Source organism: Somniosus microcephalus, chromosome 11 (genome assembly GCF_052327205.1).
Source record: "Somniosus microcephalus isolate GS21.2 chromosome 11, FLI_Smic_1.0, whole genome shotgun sequence".
NCBI classification, from domain to species: Eukaryota; Metazoa; Chordata; class Chondrichthyes; order Squaliformes; family Somniosidae; genus Somniosus; species Somniosus microcephalus.
In genome coordinates, this window is record NC_140997.1 from 212191979 (window position 1) to 212212102 (window position 20124).

The 20124-nt window shown below is 45.7% G+C and overlaps 1 protein-coding gene across 6 annotated transcripts in view; it reads left to right on the forward strand.

Moving 5' to 3' along the window:
- Positions 1–20124, forward strand: part of LOC147111195 (inter-alpha-trypsin inhibitor heavy chain H3-like) — a 219260-nt gene that overhangs the window by 124736 nt on the left and 74400 nt on the right. For all 6 annotated transcript variants that reach the window (XM_086001845.1, XM_086001849.1, XM_086001848.1 and 3 more), the window contains one exon: positions 2796–2831. In XM_086001845.1, the coding sequence (XP_085857971.1) occupies positions 2796–2831 (36 nt within the window). The remainder of the gene's footprint in view (positions 1–2795; positions 2832–20124) is intronic.

A 20124-nucleotide genomic window follows, 5' to 3' on the forward strand; every position in this document is an offset into this window, starting at 1 on the left:
GAGGCAGTTCAGCGAAGGTTCACGAGGTTGATTCCTGTGATGAAGGGGTTATCTTATGAGGAAAGGTTGAGCAGGTTGGGCCTATACTCATTGGAGTTTAGAAGAATGGGAGGTGATCTTATTGAAGCATATAATATTCTGAGAGGGCTTGACAGGGTAGATGCTGAGAGGATGTTTCAGAATAAGGGGTCGCCCATTTAAGATGGAGATGAGAAGGAATTTCTTCTCTCAGAGGTTTGTGAATCTTTGAAATTCTCTACCCCAGAGAGCTGTGGAGGCTGAGTCATTGAATATATTCAAGGCTGAGATAGACAGATTTTTGAGCTATAGCGGAGTCAAGGGTTATGGGGAACAGGCAGAAAAGTGGAGTTGAGGCCAAGATGAGCTCAGCCATGATCTTATTGAATGGCGGAGCAGGCTTGAGGGGCCAAATGGCCTACTCCTCCTCCTATTTCTTATGCTCTTATGACACTACATTTATCTACATTAAATGCCATTTGCCATTGTGTGGTCCGCTTCCCTAGCACATCTAAACCTTTTTGCATTTGATTGCACATGTCTACTGTCTTAACGCTTGCACAAATTTTGGTGTCATCTGCAAACTTACTGACCAGTTTTGGTCCCCCCACATGGTGGATGATAGTGAGCTTGGAAAAGCTCCAGCAGTGACCTTGGAAAAGCTCCAGTGGCGAGCTAATGAATTACCTCCCAGCACCACTGCCAAGGACATTTATAAAGACAGTGAAGAATAGCAGGCTCAGGACCGATCCCTGGCGGACAACACTAGTAATGTGCCTCCAGTTTGAACCACATCTGTTAACTATAACTTTTTGGCTACGGGATTCTGAGCCAATTCCTAATCCATCATTTCAAATCTCTACTGATATCATAAGATTCTATCTCGTGAAGTACCCTAGTGTGAAATACAAGACAGATTCAGAACAAATCTAGCAGCTCAAAACTGGGCATCCATGAGGAGCTGTGGGCCATCAGCAGAATTGTATTCCACCATCTGTAACCTCATGGCCCAGCATAACCCTCTAGCATCTACCATCTAGCCAGGGGGCCAACTCTGGTTCAATTAGACGTATAGAAGAGCCTGCCAGCAGCAGCACCAGACGTAGCTAAAAATTATGTGCCAACCTGGTGAAACCCGACAAAGTGGCAAATTGCCCAGGTACATCCTGTCCACAAAAAGCAGGACAAATCCAATCCGACCATTTACCGCCCCATCAGTCTACTCTCAATCATCAGCAAAATGATGGCAGGTGTCGTCGACAGTGTGATCAAGCATCACTTACTCACCAATAACCTGATCAGCGATGCTCGGTTTGGGTTCCACCAGGATCACTCAGCTCCAGAGCTCATTACAGCCTTGGCCCAAACATGGATAAAAGAGCTGAATTCCAGAAGTCAGGTGAGAGTGACTGATCTTGAAATCAAGGCAGCATTTGGCTCTAGTAAAATTGAAGTTAATGGGAATCTTGGAAACTCTCCACTGGCTGGAGCCATGCCTAATACAAAGGAAGATGGCGGTGGTTGTTGCAGGCCAATCATCTCAACCCCAGGACATCACTGCAGGAGTTCCTCAGGGCAGTGTCGTAGGCCCAACCACCTTCAGTGGCTTCATCAATAGCTTTCCCTCCATCATAGGGTCAGAAGCAGGGATGCTCGCTGATGATTGCACAGTGTTCAGTTCCATTCGCAACTCTTCAGATAATGAAGGAGTCCATGCCTGCATGCAGCAAGACCTGGACAACATTCAAGCTTGGGTTGATAAGTGGCAAGTAGCATTCACATCACAAAAATGCCAGGCAATGACCATCTCCAACAGGAGAGAGTCTAACCACCTCCCCTTGAAATAAAATGGCATTACCATCGTCAAATCCCCCACCATCACCATTGACCAGAAACTTAACTGAACCAGCCACCTAAGTACTGTGACTACAAGAGCAGTCAGAGGCTAGCTTTTCTGTGGTGAGTGACCCATCTCTGACTCCCCAAAACCTTTCCGCCATCTACAAGGCACAAGTGAAGAGTGTGTTGGAATACTCTCCACTTTCCTGGATGAGTGCAGCGCCAACAACACTTACGAACCTCGAATACATATAGGACAAAGCAGCCCGTTTGATTGGCACCCCATCCACCCCCAATCTCTACCACCTAGAAGGACAAGGGCAACAGGTGTATGGGAACACCACCACCTGTCCCACCAAGTCACACACCATCCTGACTTAGAAGTATATCGCTGTTCCTTCATCGTCGCTGGGTTAAAATCCTGGAACTGTCTACCTAACAGCACTGTGGGAATACCTTTACCTCACATACTGCAGCGGTTCAAGAAATCAGCTCACCGTCACCTTCTCGAGGGCAATTAGGGATGGGCAATTAATGCTGGCTTTGGCAGTTACATCCCCACCCTGTGAATGAATAAAAAAAATACATACTAGGCACAGATTTTTTTTTAATGATATAAATAGATGCACGTCTTCATTTATTTTTCAGAAAATACCGTGGCACAGCAACAAAGATTTCACGGTTCTGAGCCACACTTTCAGGTGTGATGCCCATGAACCAAGAGTTATCACAAAACTAACCAATCAAATTGATCAAACAATTTTATCAGTTCTTCCCAAACCATCAAACTATATGCAGCTAATAATTACATTTAGAATGCAATAAATACTTTAAAAAATTACATAATTCTTTTAGGAATGTACTAAACCTGGCTCTATGGATGAACGCCAGACACAGATGTTTTAAAAATTATATAAATATGTTAATTTATTTTTCAGGATTTTCCACAAGAAACTACGCTCTTCCAGTACCTGGTGAGTTTTTTTGAATGAAAGCTTATCTCATTTTGAGATGTCTCTTGAGAGATGTGGTAAGGTGCTATATAAATGTAAGGGTTTGTTTCTCCAATACAAATCACCCGACAATTGCAAGCAGATTTTTCCTGTGTATCTACTTTAATTACTTGCAAAAGCAATGATCTTTTCAATTGGCACACCTGATAAATATACTTATTGCCACGTAACCCAGAAGATCCAGCAGTGATGTTCAGTGATGAAATACCTTCAGCTACTTTAGTTAAACTTGATTACACATTGATTCTCATATTTGTACCTAAAGGTTTCCTAACCACTTCCACATCTGGTGAGACGCAGTTTGATTATTTATTGTTTCATATGTTTGTAGTAATATACCTTTCAACCATGTACATTTACATATGAAGATACAAAAGGAAAAGACCAGCTGGTCCATGAAGCCTGCCCCACGCTCATGTTGACCGGACCATCATGACTAAGCTCTTCCTCCTGTCCTCCACCCTCGCAGCCATGTAATCTCCCGGGAAAGGCAAAAAAATCAGAGGAAAAACCCAGGGCCAGTAACTGAAAAATGCTCTGGAAAATTCCTCTCCGACCCACTGAGGTTATCAAAGCCAGTCCAGGAGATCACATGGGCTAAGTCCTATCTATAAAGACACTTATCTTCTGTATGATGTGATCTCTGACCCAGACAAGAACTGGTCCAGTTCCCCCTTGAAGGCGTACATTGAGTCAACAACCTCCACACCAGACGGCAACGTATTCCAGAGGCTCACTACTCTCTGGGAAAAGATGAATTGCCTTACTATTGAACTATGAAAGATTTGGGCAAGGCGTCTAATCTCTTTAATGACTTTTGAATGTATATTAGCCAGACCTGGTACTCGATCAATTTTGAGCTTGCCTAATCTATCCAAGATGACAATACTATCTATTTTAATAATAATGCCATTCAGTATAGAGCACTGCCCCCATCCCCCGCCGCTCACCCCAATCTGGAACATAAGCATCATCAGGAGTAGAGACTGATGCAAAATAGTCATTTAGCATTTCTGGCATAACCTGAGAATCAGTTTGAATCTGCCCTACAGTATCCTTTAGTGGCCCTATATGGTCCTTAATGGACTTCTGATTTCTGACATAGCTGAAAAAATCTTTATTACTACCGTAATTTTCATTTGTTTTTTCCAACCCACCATTGCAAGCAGTTTTTTCCTGTGTATCTACTTCCATTACTTGTAAAAGCAATGATCTTTTTAATTGGCACACCTGATAAATATACTTATTGCCATGTAACCCAGAAGATCCAGCAGTGATGTTCAGTGATGAAATACCTTAAGCTACTTTAGTTACTTGATTACACACTGATTCTCATATTATTCTCTACTGATTTCATATACCGTGTTGACCATTTATTGTTTCATATAATTGTATTAATATAACTTTGAATCACGTACATTTACATACAAAATTGACGGGCAGGGAAAGATCAGCTGGTAACTCAAGCCTGCCCCATGCTCATGTTGACCGGAGCATCATGACTAAACATTTCCTCCCTTCCTCCATCCCTGCAGCTCCCTCTTGAAGGCATACAGATAGTCATCACCCACTGCACCAGCTGGTAACATATTCCAGAGGCTAACTATTCTTAGGGAAAAGAAGAACTGTCTAATATCCAGTCTATTCCTACTCTTACATAGTTAAATTATCTCCCCAATCTGCTAAACTTAAATAACCTATCCATAGGGATGCTATCCTATCCTTTCGTTTTTTTATATACCTCTATCAGGTCCCCTTTAAGTCTATGCTGCTTTAAGGTATTTGATCCTATCTGAGTAGCACAGGTTCTTTAAGCTAGGGGTCATTTTTGCAGCTCTCCTCTGGACCTTTTCCACATGGGGGGTCCAAAACTGGGCACAGTACTCCAGATGCGGTCTGACCAGCGATCTATATAGTGACAGATTGATCCCCTTGGATTTATACTGCATGGTTCCATTAATATAATCTAATTCGCTGTTAGCTTTAGCTACAATTTCTCTATTTGGACCAAATCTTATCTATAAAGTCACTTACCTTTGAAATGATGCGATCTCAGCCCCAGTTGAGAACTGGCCAAACTCCCTCTTGAAGGCATACAGATAGTCATCAACCTCTGCACAGATCATTTTATCGACACTGCATTTATCCAGAGTAAATGCCATTTGCCATTGTGTGGTCCGTTCCCCTAGCACATCTGCCATAACCTGAGAACTGGATTGTCATAAAAACCCATCGAGTTTTTTGATGAGGTAACAGAGAAAGTTGATGAGGGCAATGTGGTTGGCGTGGTGCACATGGAGTTCCAAAATGCGTTTGATAAAGTACCACATAATAGGCTTGCCAGCAAAGTTAGAGCCCATAGAATAAAATGACAGTGGCAGCATGGATACGAAATTGGCTAAGTGCCAGAGTAGTGGTGAATGGCTGTTTTTCGGACTGGAGGAAGGTACACAGTGGTGTTCCCCAGGAGTCAGTACTAGGACCACTGCTTAGATATTTATGGTTTGGACTTGGGAGTAAAGGGCACAATTTCAAAATTTGCAGATGACACAAAACTTGGAAGTATAGTGAACAGTGAAGAGGGTAGTGATAGACTTCAAGAAGACAAAGACAGGCTGGTGAAATTGGCAGACATGTGGCAGATGAAATTTAACGCAGAAAAGTGCGAAGTGATACATTTTTTCATGAAGAACGAGGAGAGAACTTAAAAACGAAATGGTACATTCCAAACGGGGGTGCCTGAAGAGCGAGAGCTGGGGGTATATGTGCACAAATCATTGAAGGTGGCAGGGCTGGTTGAGAAAGCGGTTAAAAATGCATACAGGACACTGGGCTTCATAAATAGAGACGTGGAGTACAAAAGCAAAGATGGCCTTAGAGAGGGTGCAGAAAAGATTTACAGGAATGATTCCAGGGATGAGGAACTTCAGTTAGGATTCTTACAGGACTAGACAGGGTAGTTGCAGGGAGGATATTTCCCCTGGCTGGGGAATCTAGAACCAAGGATCACATTCTCAGAATAAGGGGTCGGCCATTTAGGACTGAGATGAGGAGAAATGTCTTCACTCAGAGGGTGGTGAATCTTTGGAATTCTCTACCCCAGAGGGCTGCGGAGTCTCAGTCATTGAGTATATTCAAGACAGAGATCGATAGATTTTTGAATATTAAAAGAATCAAGGGATATGGGGATGGTGCAGGAAAGTGGAGATGTGGTAGAAGATCAGCCATGATCTTACTGAATGGCGGAGCAGGCTCGAAGGGCCAAATGGCTTACTCCTCCTATTTCTTATGTTAAGTTCTTATGTAGTTACGTGGATAGACTAGAGAAGCTGGGGTTCTCCTTAGAGCAGAGACGGTTCAAAAAAGGTGGTAGAGAGAAAACGGGGAATTACAGACCGGTAAGCCTGACATCGGTAGTGGGGAAAATGCTAGAGTCCATTATAAAAGATGTAATAGTAGAGCACTTGGCAAACAGTGACAGGATCGGACAAAGTCAACATAGATTTACAAAAGGTAAATCATGCTTGACTAATCTACTGGATTTTTTTGAGGATGTAACTGGTAAAATAGATAAGGGAGAAGCATTGGATGTGGTGTATTTGGACTTTCAGAAGGCTTTCGATAAGGTCCTGCATAAGAGATTAGCGTGTAAAGTTAAGGCACATGGGATTGGGGGCAAGGTATTGACTTGGATAGAGAACTGGTTGGCAGACAGAAAGCAAAGAGTTGGAATAAACAGGTCTTTTTCCAAGTGGCAGGCAGTGACTAGTGGGGTACCGCAGGGATCGGTCCTTGGACCCCAGCTATTCACAATATATATTAATGATCTAGACAAGGGAACTAGATGTAATGGGCCAGAAATTCGTGAACGGGGCTTGCCGCGCGTGCAAGCCCCGTATATGCACTTACCCTACGCTCCTGCCGATCACCTCCAGGGACGCCTGGAATTGGTGTTTCAAAAAGAAGAATCCCGGGCAGCGTGTGACATCACGCCGCCCAGGAGTGCAGCCAGCGCGAAGCCTGGAGCGTGCAGTGCAAGTGAGACACGCCCCTTAAGGTCTCATTGTAGCAGGACACGCCCCCAATCTCTCCAAGCAGCTGCAGAGGACTTTGTAGTTACACAGCTGCAGGGAAAGTAAGTTATCTGCTATTTTATGAATGTTTTGTGAACTTTTATAAAATTTTAAAAACGTTTACATTATTTTGAAGAATCTGAAGTAGTTTTAAACAGAATTAAAGCAATTTAAAGACTTTTAAAAGCCCTAAAAGAATTTTTTTAATTCCATGTATTTATTTAGCAATGTCGTCGTCATACGTGTCTTCACACTGTTCCCTTTGGGGAACTGTATGAAGTGGTGGAAGGATTTATGGCCATGATTAACGCTCATTCCGTGACCGTAACCATCTTTGAACCAGCCATTAGGGCGGTTAGTCCTATGGCGGGAGGGTTTTACGGGCTCCCACAAGCTATACAAGGACGGGGGGCCACCCACACCCACGGACGCAAATATCCCACTGGATGTCAACCCAGAATTTAGAGCCCGAGCTCCGACTCCACTTGCCGGGACTGTCTGGAGCGGGGTTCGAAACCCTACCCTGATCTGGCCGAGCGGCGGGGATCCTACCGCTATGCCAAAGGCCCAATCCGATTAGCAACGTGAAATGGCTGGAATGAGCACAATTCACGGCATTAAAGTAACTCACAATTGAACTGATGATGACCTCAGCAATCTCCTCAAGGAGGTGGAGGCGCAGCGCCTGCTCATCATTGGTAATGAGAAATCAAAGGCGCCGCAAAAAGGGCAGATGATAGCTTGGCCTTTCAAGTGGCAGCATAGGGCTCCAGTCACGGGGAGGGAAAAGGCGCAGGAAACGTATGGGTGTCACCTTTTGTGCGGAGTGGGCCTTTTGCGTAGCAGTAAGCATCCCCGCTGCTGGGCCAGAAGGAGTAGGGTTTCGAACCCCACTCCAGACAGTCCCGGCAAGTGGAGTCGGAGCTCCAACTATAAATTCTGGGTGGACATCCAGCGGGATACTTGCGTCCGTGGGTGTGGGTGGCCCCCCCCCCCTCAGATGGGTTGTGGGAGCCCGTAAAACCCTCACGCCATAGGACTAACCACCCTAATGGCTGGTTCAAAGATGGTTACGGTCACGGAATGAGCGTTAATCACGGCCATAAATCCTTCCACCACTTCATACAGTTCCCGAAAGGGAACAGTGTGAGGATACGTATGACGATTACCTCTTGCGCAATGCACCTCCTTGGACCCTCAGTCGCAGATGCGAGGGGGCAAATCGTGCAATTGTTAAATTTTTCATTTTATTGACATGTAAAATGTTGGCCCAGTAATTCCCTTCCAAATGCGCGAGTACGGTCGGGGTACTTACGCGTCTGGCCGGAGGAAATGCCGGTTTTCAGCACGCGCAGTGCATGTGGGGAAAACCGGCATTTCCTGTCCTCTGAACGAAAGGGTTCAGAGGCAGAACGCGTGCGACTGCACAGGCAGCGCGTGCGCAGTAAAATTCGCCGCTTTCATTCATGCTTTCAGTGAGGTCAAGTCATTACAACTTACACATGAAAAAAGCATGGGTACAGTTGCTCCAGAGGCTGCGGAGGAAGATATTTCTTATCGTGGAGCTTCTGAAAGTATGTATGTCTGTATATATTCCTTTGCGTGTTATGTATCTATTCCTTTACTTATGTGTATGAATGTATTATTTAATTATGACTTTCAGGGAAAGTAACTTATTGGAAAATCATAATTAAAAACATACATTCATACACATTAGTAAAGGAATATAAAACATACATACATATACGTAAAGGAATATATGTGGACAAACATACATAACTCATTTTCACATTCCATTCACACAGCCACAATTGCTCCTTCTACCTACCGTTCTGAAAACCCGTTTAAAAAAAAAAATTTAAACTTTAAAACTTACTTAAAATTTCTTAAAATAACTTCCCTCCCTTTCCCAAACAAAAATATTGAATTTCAGAAGCTCCACGATAAAATATATCTTCCTCCGCAGCCTTGGAACAACTTTACACCTGCTTTTTTCAAGTGTAACTTGTAAGGACTTACCCTCACTGAATCCATGAATGAAATCTACGAAGTTCACTGCGCAAGCGCTGCCTGTGCAGTCGCACGCGCTGTGCCTATGAACCCCTTCGTTCCGAGGTCTGGAAATGCCGGCGTTCCCCGCATGCGCTGTGCATGCTGAACGCTGGCATTTCCAACAGCCAGATGCGTGAGTACCCCGACCGTACTCACGCCTTTGGTCACGAATTTCTGGCCCAATATCTCCAAATTTGCAGATGACACTAAACTGGGTGGGCATGTGTGCTGTGAGGAGGATGCCGAGAAACTCCAGGATGATTTGGACAGGTTGGGTGATTGGGTAGAAGCATGGCAGATGCAATATAACGTGGATAAATGTGAGGTTATCCACTTTGGTGGCAAAAAGAGGAAGGCAGATTATTATCTGAATGGCAATAGATTGGGAGAAGGGGAAGTGCAACGAGACCTGTGCACTAGTCGCTGAAGGTAAGCATGCAGGTGCAGCAGGCGGTTAAGAAGGCAAATGGTATGTTGGCCTTCGTAGCGAGAGGGTTTGAGTACAGGAACAAGGATGTCTTGCTACAGTTGTACAGGGCCTTGGTGAGACCACATCTTGAGTATTGTGTGCAGTTTTGGTCGCCTTATCTGAGGAAGGATGTTCTTGCCGTGGAAAGAGTTCAGCGAAGATTCACCAGGCTGATACCTGGGATGGCAGGATTGACATATGAGGAGAGATTGGGTCGATTGGGCTTATACTCGCTGGAGTTTAGAAGAATGAGAGGGGATCTCATTGAAACTTATAAAATTCTGACAGGACTGGACAGACTAGATGCAGGAAGGATGTTCCCGATGGTCGGGGAGTCCAGAACCAGGGGTCACAGTCTAAGGATAAGGGGTAAGCCAGTTAGGACAGAAATGAGGAGGAATTTCTTCACCCAGAGAGTGGTGAACCTGTGGAATTCTCTACCTCAGAAGGCAGTAGAGGCCAATTCATTAAATATATTCAAGAAGGAGTTGGATATATTTCTTAAGGCTAAAGGGATCAAGGGATATGGGGAGAAAGCAGGGACCGGGTACTGAATTTGAATGATCAGCCACGATCGCATTGAATGGCGGAGCAGGCTCGAGGAGCCGAATGGCCTACTCCTGCTCCTATCTTCTATGTTTCTATGTTTGAGAGGAGATTTGATAGATTTATTCAAAATCATGAGGGATCTCGATAGAGTAGATAGAGAGAAACTGTTCCCATTGGTGGAAGGATCGAGAACCAGACAACACAGATTTAAACTGATTGGTAAACGAACCAAAGACGACATGAGGAAAAACTTTTTTAGGCAGCGAATGGTTAGGATCCGGAATGCACTGCCTGAAAGGGTGGTGGAGGCAGCCCCAATCATGGCTTTCAAAAGGGAATTGGATAAATACCTGAAGGAAATAAATTTGCAGGGCTACGGGGAAAGGGCGGGGGAGTGGGACTAGCTGAAGTGCTCTTGCAGAGAAACAGCACGGGCTGTAACCATTCTATGATTCACTAATGCCCTTTAGGGAAGGAAATCTGCCATCCTTACCTGGTCTGGCCTAAATGTGACCCACAGAAAACTGCCCTCTGAAATAGCCTAGCAAGCAACTCAGTTGTATCAAAAGCGCGACGAAAAACTAGAGTGAGAATAAAACTGTAGTGTATGTACCTTTAAGAGAGAACTACTTTTACAGCTCCTGTATACTGTAGTACCGGCAGTGACCACACCTGTATATAAGCCTTGAGCATGCCTCTGTACTGTCAGTCTTGAGACTACCCTACTCCAGTAAACACCTGTTGATTGTTAAGTTACAGCCTCCATGTAGTTATTGGAAAACATCATACTTTAAGAATCACGGATTCAACAGTGGCGACGAGGTCGATTCGAATCTGCCTGCAACTCTGCATTTCCCTTCAAGGATTCGCTCCGGGAGGGTGGTGGAAGAAAGTCGAGGCCAGAAGCACGGGCGTTGACCACGAGCAACCGCCCAGTCATCCGGCGGAGAGTGAACATCGCAGGGGAGGCTATTGAGAGCTGGGCTTGGTTCCCCAGCCACGACGATCCAGCAACAGACTGGCAACAGGTACAGCGCAGACCCTTCCCGGACAGCGGCGGCTGGAGCCGACCGACGGCATAGAAAAAGCCGAGCAGCGTCGACGGGGTAAGAGAGAGGGTGAAGCACACAGGGCGCGGCCGGGGGTTGAAAACCGAGCGGTGTCGAGGAAAAACAAACAGAGAGAGAGAGAGAGGGTAAAGTAGCAGCCGGGTTCAGGACCGAGCGACGGCAACGGGAAAGGCGCACAGAAGAACGCGCAGAGCACAGCCAGGGCTCAAGGGCTGAACTGCGTCCGTGGGGAGAAGAAGGGAGAGCGCGGGAGACGCCATTGAGCCGCGGAGAAGAAGGGAGAGTGCGGGAGATGCCATTTTTAGAAGCCGCAGCGGAGAAGAAGGGCGAGCGCGGGAAGAAAGGAAAGCGCGGGAGACGCCATTTTGTGCCAGTGGAGAAGAAGGGAGAACGCAGGAGACGCCATTTTAGACAGTTAAATCACACCCAGGGATGCCGAAGAGTGGCAGTATCACTGCGTTCGACAATGAAGTCGAAGATTGGGCGACATATGTGGAACGCATTGAGGTGTACTGCAGGGCGAATGAAGTGCCAGATGCTAGGAAAGCACTGGTTTTGTTAAATTCCATGGGTGCAAAAAATTATGGCTTACTGCGAATCCTAATAACCCCAGAGAAGCCCGTGGATAAGAATTTCGAAAGCATAGTAGAAATCCTACAGGACCACTTAAACTCCACACCGCTGCTGATAGCAGAAAGATTTAAGTTCCACAAAAGGAACCAGCATAAAGACGAAAGTAATGCTGAGTACTTAACGGAACTGCGCAAGCTATCGAAACACTGCCAGTTTGGAGTGGGACTAGCAGATACGTTAAGGGACAAGTTTGTGTGTGGGCTTCAAAGTGAATGAACCCAGAAACGGCTTCTATCAGAAAAGGATCTTACGCTGGACAAGGCTTTCAGCATGGCAGTACCACACGAAGCAGCCGCACGGGGCGCGGCAGAGATACAACAGAGACCGCAAGAATATGGCACCAATGAAATGTCATATGGAGCAGGGAAGTGTTATCGCTGCGGCGGAACAACACACAACCAGAAGGATTGTTGGTTCAAGGACCAAATGTGCAGACAGTGTGGAAAAGCAGGACACATAGCAAGAGTCTGCAGGTCAGGGAAGAAAACCAGCAGCAAGAAATCTCCACAGGAGAAGTACAAAAAGGTACATAAGGTGATGAACAGTAGTTCATACGAACAGAAAAGTGATACAGACTCCGGAAGCAAGGAGCTGGGTTGTCTGAAACTACATAAGGCAATCAAAATGAAGGATCACCAGACTATCTGGGTCACACTCAAGATAGACAGAGTCCAAGTGAAAATGGAATTGGACACTGGATCAGCCCTAACAGTCATAAACCAAAGGGACTACAAGCGGCTATTTTCACATATACCCTTGAAAGCTACAGAGATTGTCTTGAAGACGTACACGGGGCAAAAAGTCTACCCCAAAGGAAAAATAAGGGTGAAAGTGATATACAAAGGCCAGGAAATACCTAAAATGGACCTATATGTATTGCCAGATGGAGGACCACCACTACTAGGACGTGAATGAATCCGGAAGATACAATTAGATTGGCATTCCATACAGGCACTGAAGGTTGAGGCCAAAAAGGATGACGACGTCACACCTGGACGACTGTCAAAAATGCTAACTGACGCACAAGAAGTGTTCCAGGAGGGACTCGGAACACTAAAAGGCATAACAGCAACGATTAAAATGGAGGAAAATGTAAGCCCAAAGTTTTTTAAGGCCAGACCGGTGCCTTATGCGATCCGACCAGCCGTCGAAGCAGAGCTGGAAGGGTTGGAACGTTCAGGAGTACTGTCCAAAGTAGACAGGAGCGAGTGGGCTACACCCATCGTTCCTGTAATGAAGAGGTCGTTGAGTAATACGCCTGGGGAACCAAAGAAGGTCCGCATCTGTGGGGATTTTAAGGTGACAGTGAACCCAGTCCTTCACACGGTACAATATCCGCTTCCACGGATTGAGGATATTTTCGCCTCGCTATCTGTAGTTAAACGCTTCACCAAAATTGATCTGGCCCAGGCATACTTGCAAATGGAGGTAGAAGAAGCCTCGAAACAATACCTCACGATCAACACTCATAAAGGTCTCTACCAATACAACCGGCTGGTGTTCGGGGCAGCATCGGCTCTGGCTATTTGGCAAAGGGCAATGGATCAAGTCCTGCAAGGGATTCCAGGGACCCAGTGTTATTTGGACGACATCCTGGCCACGGGCGAAAATGACAGTGATCACCTCGCCAACCTGGAGAAGGTGCTCACTAGATTAAAGGAATATGGGCTACGAGCTAATCGCCACAAGTGCGAGTTTTTCCAGAAGCAGATCTCGTATTGTGGCCACGTTATTGATGAAGAGGGGTTACATAAGTCCCCTGAAAAGATTGAGGCAGTAGTCAAGGCTTCAGCACCGGGAAATGTGTCACATCTGAGGTCGTTCCTCGGGCTGGTGAACTACTACCATAAGTTCTTACCAAATTTGTCTACAGTATTACACCCACTGAACACCCTACTGCAAACGGGGGTACCATGGAAGTGGAATGATGAATGTAAACGAGCTTTCCAGAAGTGCAAAGAATTGATCACATCAAAAGAGGTGTTGGCCCATTTCAACCCAGCACTATCAATTCGGTTGGCATGTGATGCATCACCCTATGGTATTGGAGCGGTGCTGTCGCACAAATTCCCAGATGGGTTGGAGAGGCCAGTAGCCTTTGCGTCTCGGTCACTAACCTCTTCCGAGCGCAACTACGCCCAGATCGACAGGGAGGCTCTCAGCCTAGTATGGGGAGTAAAAAATTCAACCACTATCGGCATGGGCAGAAGTTCACCTTGCTGACTGACCACCAACCACTTGTCTCCATCTTTAATCCAAAGAAGGGCGTTCTGGTGATGACTGCACAACGGTTACAAAGATGGTCCCTTTTTCTAGGGGCGAACCAATATGAAATAGAATATAAAGGCACGAAACAGCATGGAAACGCTGATGGGCTATCACGCTTGCCACTGCCTACTGTGGAGGAAGCACCAGCAGTGGACCCTATCGAGATATTTTATTCGTCAATAATTGAACGATTGCCAGTAACTAACGCGGATATAGAGAAGGAGACCCGCAATGATCCGACACTGTCTCGGGTATATGATTTGACAGTGAGGGGATGGCCAACACATGGCGACTCACTGTTGCCAGCATTCTCATCCAGAAGAGAACAGCTGTCAGTATACCAGGGGACAGTGATGTGTGGATCCCGAGTGGTAAATCCACCCAAGTTAAGGGAGAGATTGCTCAATGAGCTTCTCGAAGGTCATCTGGGAGGGGTGAAAATGAAAAGCCTTGCTAGGGCTTATGTGTGGTGGCCGGGGGTTGATCAACAAATCGAGGACCTAACCAAGAGCTGCTCAGGATGCCAGAAGGTCCAAAATGCACCACCACATGCCCCTCTACACCCATGGGAGTGGCCCTCCGCTCCATGGCAACGGGTGCATATTGATTTTGCTGGTCTATTCATGGACTCAATGTTCTTAATAGCAGTGGATGCGCACTCGAAATGGCCTGAGGTGATAAAAATGTCCTCAACCACTACAGAGAAAACGATTGCAGTCCTACGGACCATATTTGCCAGGAACGGCTTGCCAGAGCAGATTTGCTCTGATAATGGACCACAGTTTGTGTCCGAAGAGTTTCGGAAATTTATGAGAAGGAATGGGGTAAGGCATTACACATCCGCCCCGTATCATCCAGCCACAAATGGATTGGCTGAGAGGTTCGTACAAACCTTTAAAAAGGCGATAAAGGCCATGTGCGATGATGAAATTCCACTACAGCATAAGGTGGACAATTTCCTGTTAGCCTACAGAAATGCGACACATGCAGTTACCAACCAGACCCCGGCCATGATGTTCTTTAACCGAAGGTTGAGATCTCGTCTGGATTTGCTCAGACCAAATGTGCGAAGAAATGTTGAGGATAAACAATTCCAGCACATCAATGAGAAGCCGACAAGGAGCTTCAATGTAGGACAACCAGTCTTGGCCCGTGACTACCGAACAGAGAAATGGCAAACCGGAATGATATGCACACGGCAGGGGCCATTAATGTACACAGTGGATGTCGGGGAGAACATTGTGAGACGCCACGTCGACCAGATCTTAGCGTCACAGGGCCGAGTCAACCCCATGTCTCGCGTACCTGGGGATGAACCCGACATACCGGTAGCATCTACCTCAGAAACAGTAGCAGTGGAAACTGATGAACTAACCAACGAAAGGGGGCCAGAATCGCCTCCGCACCAAAAACAAGAACCTCAGGAAAGGCGCTATCCAGAAAGGATCAGGAAGCCGCCCCAAAAACTGAATCTACAATGGACTATTTCTGTTTAATGTGCATGTTAAAGTGTTAATTGTTATTTGAATATTATGGGTACTGCTAATCTAAAAGGGGAGGAATTGTAGTGTATGTACCTTTAAGAGAGAACTACTTTGACAGCTCCTGTATACTGTAGTACCGGCAGTGACCACACCTGTATATAAGCCTTGAGCATGCCTCTGTACTGTCAGTCTTGAGACTACCCTACTCCAGTAAACACCTGTTGATTGTTAAGTTACAGCCTCCGTGTAGTTATTGGAAAACATCATACTTTAAGAATCACGGATTCAACATAAACCAGAGGGACCACCCGGCAATGACCTAGGCACCGGATTCGGACGTGACAAAGGCACACCCAGCCCAGTCAACTCTGTCATAACCTGAGAACCGGATTCTTATAAAAACCCATTGAGTTTTTTGATGAGGTAACAGAGGGGGTTGATGAGTGCAATGCGATTGATGTGGTGTATATGGAGTCCAAAAGGCGTTTGATAAAGTACCACATAATAGGTTTGCCAGCAAAGTTGAAGCCCACAAAACAAAGGGAACAGTGGCAGCATGGATACGAAATTGGCTAAGTGACAGGAAACAGAGAGTAGTGGTGAACAGTTGTTTTTCTGACTGGTGTAAGAAATACAGTGGTGTTCCCCAGGGGCCGATACCAGGACCACTGTTTTTCTTGATATATATTGACCCAGAAATTCGGGTCTCCACAGGTGAGTACGCACGGGGTACTCACCCGTAAGCCCAATGGAAGTGCCGGTTTCGTGCATGCACTGCGCATGCGCGGGAAACCGGCACTTCCGTTCCCCTGAAAGAAAGGGTTCAGTGGTCGAACACGTGCGCAGGAGAGGCAGCGCGTGCGCATTGAACTTACGTTTTTTTTACAGGTTTTCCCGGGAGGGTAAGTCTCTAGGAGTTACACTTTTAAAAAGCAGGCGTAAGGCCTGCTTTTTACAAGGTAAGTGGTGAATTAATTAAAATTAAAACATTTTTTCCACAGGTTTATTATTTTTAAATACATTAAAGAAAGGTAAGTTTATTTTTCGCCCCGTTAGAAAATGTAATTAATTTTTTCAAAAATTTAAATTATTGTTTAAAATAGTTATTTCATGTAATTTATAGTTTATTTTAAAAATGTGATAGTTTTTTAAAATTTATTTGAAGATTTAGTGATGTTTTGGGGCTTATAGTATTCATAAGTTTGACAGGTCTTCCTGTCAAACTTATGAATGAAGCATTCCCTGCTACCATTGGCTCTCCATGGCCCACGTGATCCCAGGGGACGCATCGAACTAACTGCGCCCCTGGGATACGCAAGCACTGCGCGCCGGCAGTTGGAGGAGGCCCAGGATCGGAATCCCACGCGGGCCCACAGCTCAACGGCCGGCGCGATAGGTAAGTGCAGGTCGGGGGCTTGCACCCGCGGGAAGCCCCCGACCCAAATTTCTGGGCCATTAATGACTTGGACTTCATTTCAAAATTTGCAGATGACACAAAAGTTGGAAGTATAGTGAGGAGGATTGTAACAGAATTCGAGAAGACATAGATAGGCTGGTGAAATGGGCGGACATGTTGCAGATGAAATTTAACGCAGAAAAGTGCGAAGTGATACATTTTGGTAGGAAGAACAAGGAGAGGCAATATAAACTAAAGGGTACAATCCTAAAGTGGGTACATGAACAGAGAGACTTGGAGGTATATGTGCTCAAATGGGTGAAGGTGGCAGGGCAGGTTGAGAAAGCAGTTAAAAAAGCATACGGGATTCTGGGCTTCATAAATATAGGCATAGAGTACAAAAGCAAGGAAGTTATGATGAACCTTTATAAAACACTGGTTTGGCCTCAAATGGAGTATTGTGTCCAATTCTGGGCACCGCACTTTAGGAAGGATGTGAAGGCCTTAGAGAGGGTGCAGAAAAGATTTACAGGAATTATTCCAGGGATGATGGACTTCAGTTATACGGATAGACTAAAGAACCTGGGGTTATTCTCCTTCGAGCAGAGAAGGTTGAAAGGAGATTTGATAGAGGTTTTCAAAATCATGATGGGTCTGGACAGAGTAGATAGAGAGAAACTGTTCCCATTGGTGTAAAGGTCGAGAACCAGAGGACACAGATTTAAAGTTATTGGCAAAAGAACCAAAGGCGACATGAGGGAATACATTTTTACGCACCGAGTGGTTAGGATCTGCAATGCACTACCTGACAGGGTGGAGGAGGCAGACCCAATCGTGGTTGTCAAAAGTGAATTGGACAAGTACCTGAAGGAAAAAAAATTGCAGGGCTACGGGGAAAGTGCAGGGGAGTGGGACTAGCTGAAGTACTCTTGCAGGGAGCCGGCACGGGCTCGACGGGCTGAATGGCCTCCTTCTGTTTCTGTAACTATGGTTAACTAATGCCCTTTAGGAAAGGAAATCTGCCGTCCTTATCTGGGCTGGCCTAAATGTGACCCACGGAAAACTGCCCTCTGAAATAGCCTAGCAAGCAATTCAGTTGTATCAAAAGCGCTACGAAAAACTAGAATGACAATAAAACCAGACAAACCACCCAGCATCGACCTAAGTATCGGATTCGGACGTGACAAAAGCATACCCAGCCCAGTCGACCCTGCAAAGCCCTCCTCACCAACATTTGTGCTGAGCAACATCCTGACACAGTCATACTAACAGAATCATACCTCTCAGACAACGTCCCAGACTCCTCCATCACCATCCCTGGGTATGCCTTGCCCCACCGGCAGGACAGACCAACCAGAAGTGGTGGCACAGTGGTATACAGTCAGGAGGGAGTGGGCCTGGGAGTCCTCAACATTAACTCCAAACCCCATGAGGTTTCATGGCATCAGGTCAAACATGGGCAAGGAAACTTCCTATTGATTACCACCTACCGCCCTCATTCAGCTGATGAATCAGTACTCCTCCATGTTGAACACCACTTGGAAGAAGCACTGAGGGTAGCAAGGACACAGAACGTACTCTAGGTGGGGGACTTCAATGTCCAATCTGGTCTGAAGGACCTAGCTGCCAGAATGGGCCTGCGGCAAGTAGTGAGAGAACCAACATGAGGGAAAAATCTACTTGGACTCGTCCTCACCAATCTGCCTGTCGCAGATGCAACTGTCCATGGCAGTAATGGTAGGAGTAACTACAAGAGAAAGTCTAACCACCTCCCCTTGACATTACCATCGTCAAATCCCCCACCATCACCATTGACCAGAAACTTAACTGAACCAGCCACCTATGTACTGTGACTACAAGAGCAGTCAGAGGCTAGGTATTCTGTGGCGAGTGACCCCTCTCCTGACTCCCCAAAAACCTTTCCAAAAACTACAAGGCACAAGTGAGGAATGTGTTGGAATACTCTTCACTTGCCTGGATGAGTGCAGCTCCAACAACACTTACGAACCTCGACTACATACAGGACAAAGCGGCCTGCTTGATTGGCACCCCATTCACCCCTGATCTCTACCACCTAGAAGGACAAGGGCAACAGGGGCATGGGAACACCAGCACCTGTCCCACCAAGTCACACACCATCCTGACTTAGAAATATATCACCGTTACTTCATCGTCGCTGGGTCAAAATCCTGGAACTCCCTACCTAACAGCACTATGGGAGTACCTTTACTTCACATACTGCAGCAGTTCAAGAAATCAGCTCATCACCACCTTTTCGAGGGCAATTAGGGATGGGCAATTAATGCTGGCCTTGGCAGTTACACCCCCATCCCGTGAATGAAAAAAAAAATTACATACTAGACACATTTAAAATTTTTTTTATATAAATAGATACACATGTTCAGTTATTTTTCAGAAAATATCGTGGCACAGCAACAAAGATTTCACGGTTCTCCGGGATATGCAATGTGTAATTTTTAAAAAACAAATATTAACCTTATTTTGAAGTGTTTCTGAGAGATGTGGTGAGCTGCTAACAAGTGTAAGAGATTCTTTGTCAAATACAAATATGTTAAGGAAACCATGATTTCAAGTCATTGCCACCTCACTTACCAAGGTTTAAAGGATTGGGTCTGGTAGCTGTGTAAGCAGAAGGAGCAGGTGCCAGAGCCAGAATACCAGAGGAAGAAAGTATGCCCATGGGAGTAGGAATGAGAATGTCAGAGGAAGCAAAAACCAGAATGCCAGCAGGAGATGGAAAGACGTGCATTACTTTATACATTCACAGCAGTCCTAGTTGAGCGATGGCTCCAAGGAATTGTAATCGGTTGCGTGACTGAAGGAGATTTATGTTTGGGTAGTTTGTAACTTTAAATTGTTGTGTGACGACTCCTGGGAATTGTAATTGTTTACAGATAACTGGTTATTTGAAGCAATCATGATTGTATGTTTTGTCCCATGGAGATATAACATTTTAAAGGTCATGTGGCGGAGCCACTAAAGGACTCAGCTCGTTTGTATATAATTCCCTTTAACAACATGTTAGCTACAGCCTGAGTCTTTATCTTTATTTATACTGTTTACTTGTGCAGAGCGTGATTACTTTAACAGCACGGGTAAACGCGATGACGTCACACCGTTCATCACGTGATCCCCCACTGGCGGGAAGAACGGACGTCAACCACGGGACTGCCCGAGCAGTCCTCGCGGAGCCTCCGAACTGAGCAGACCTACACTCGATGTTCTCCTGTAGTTACTTG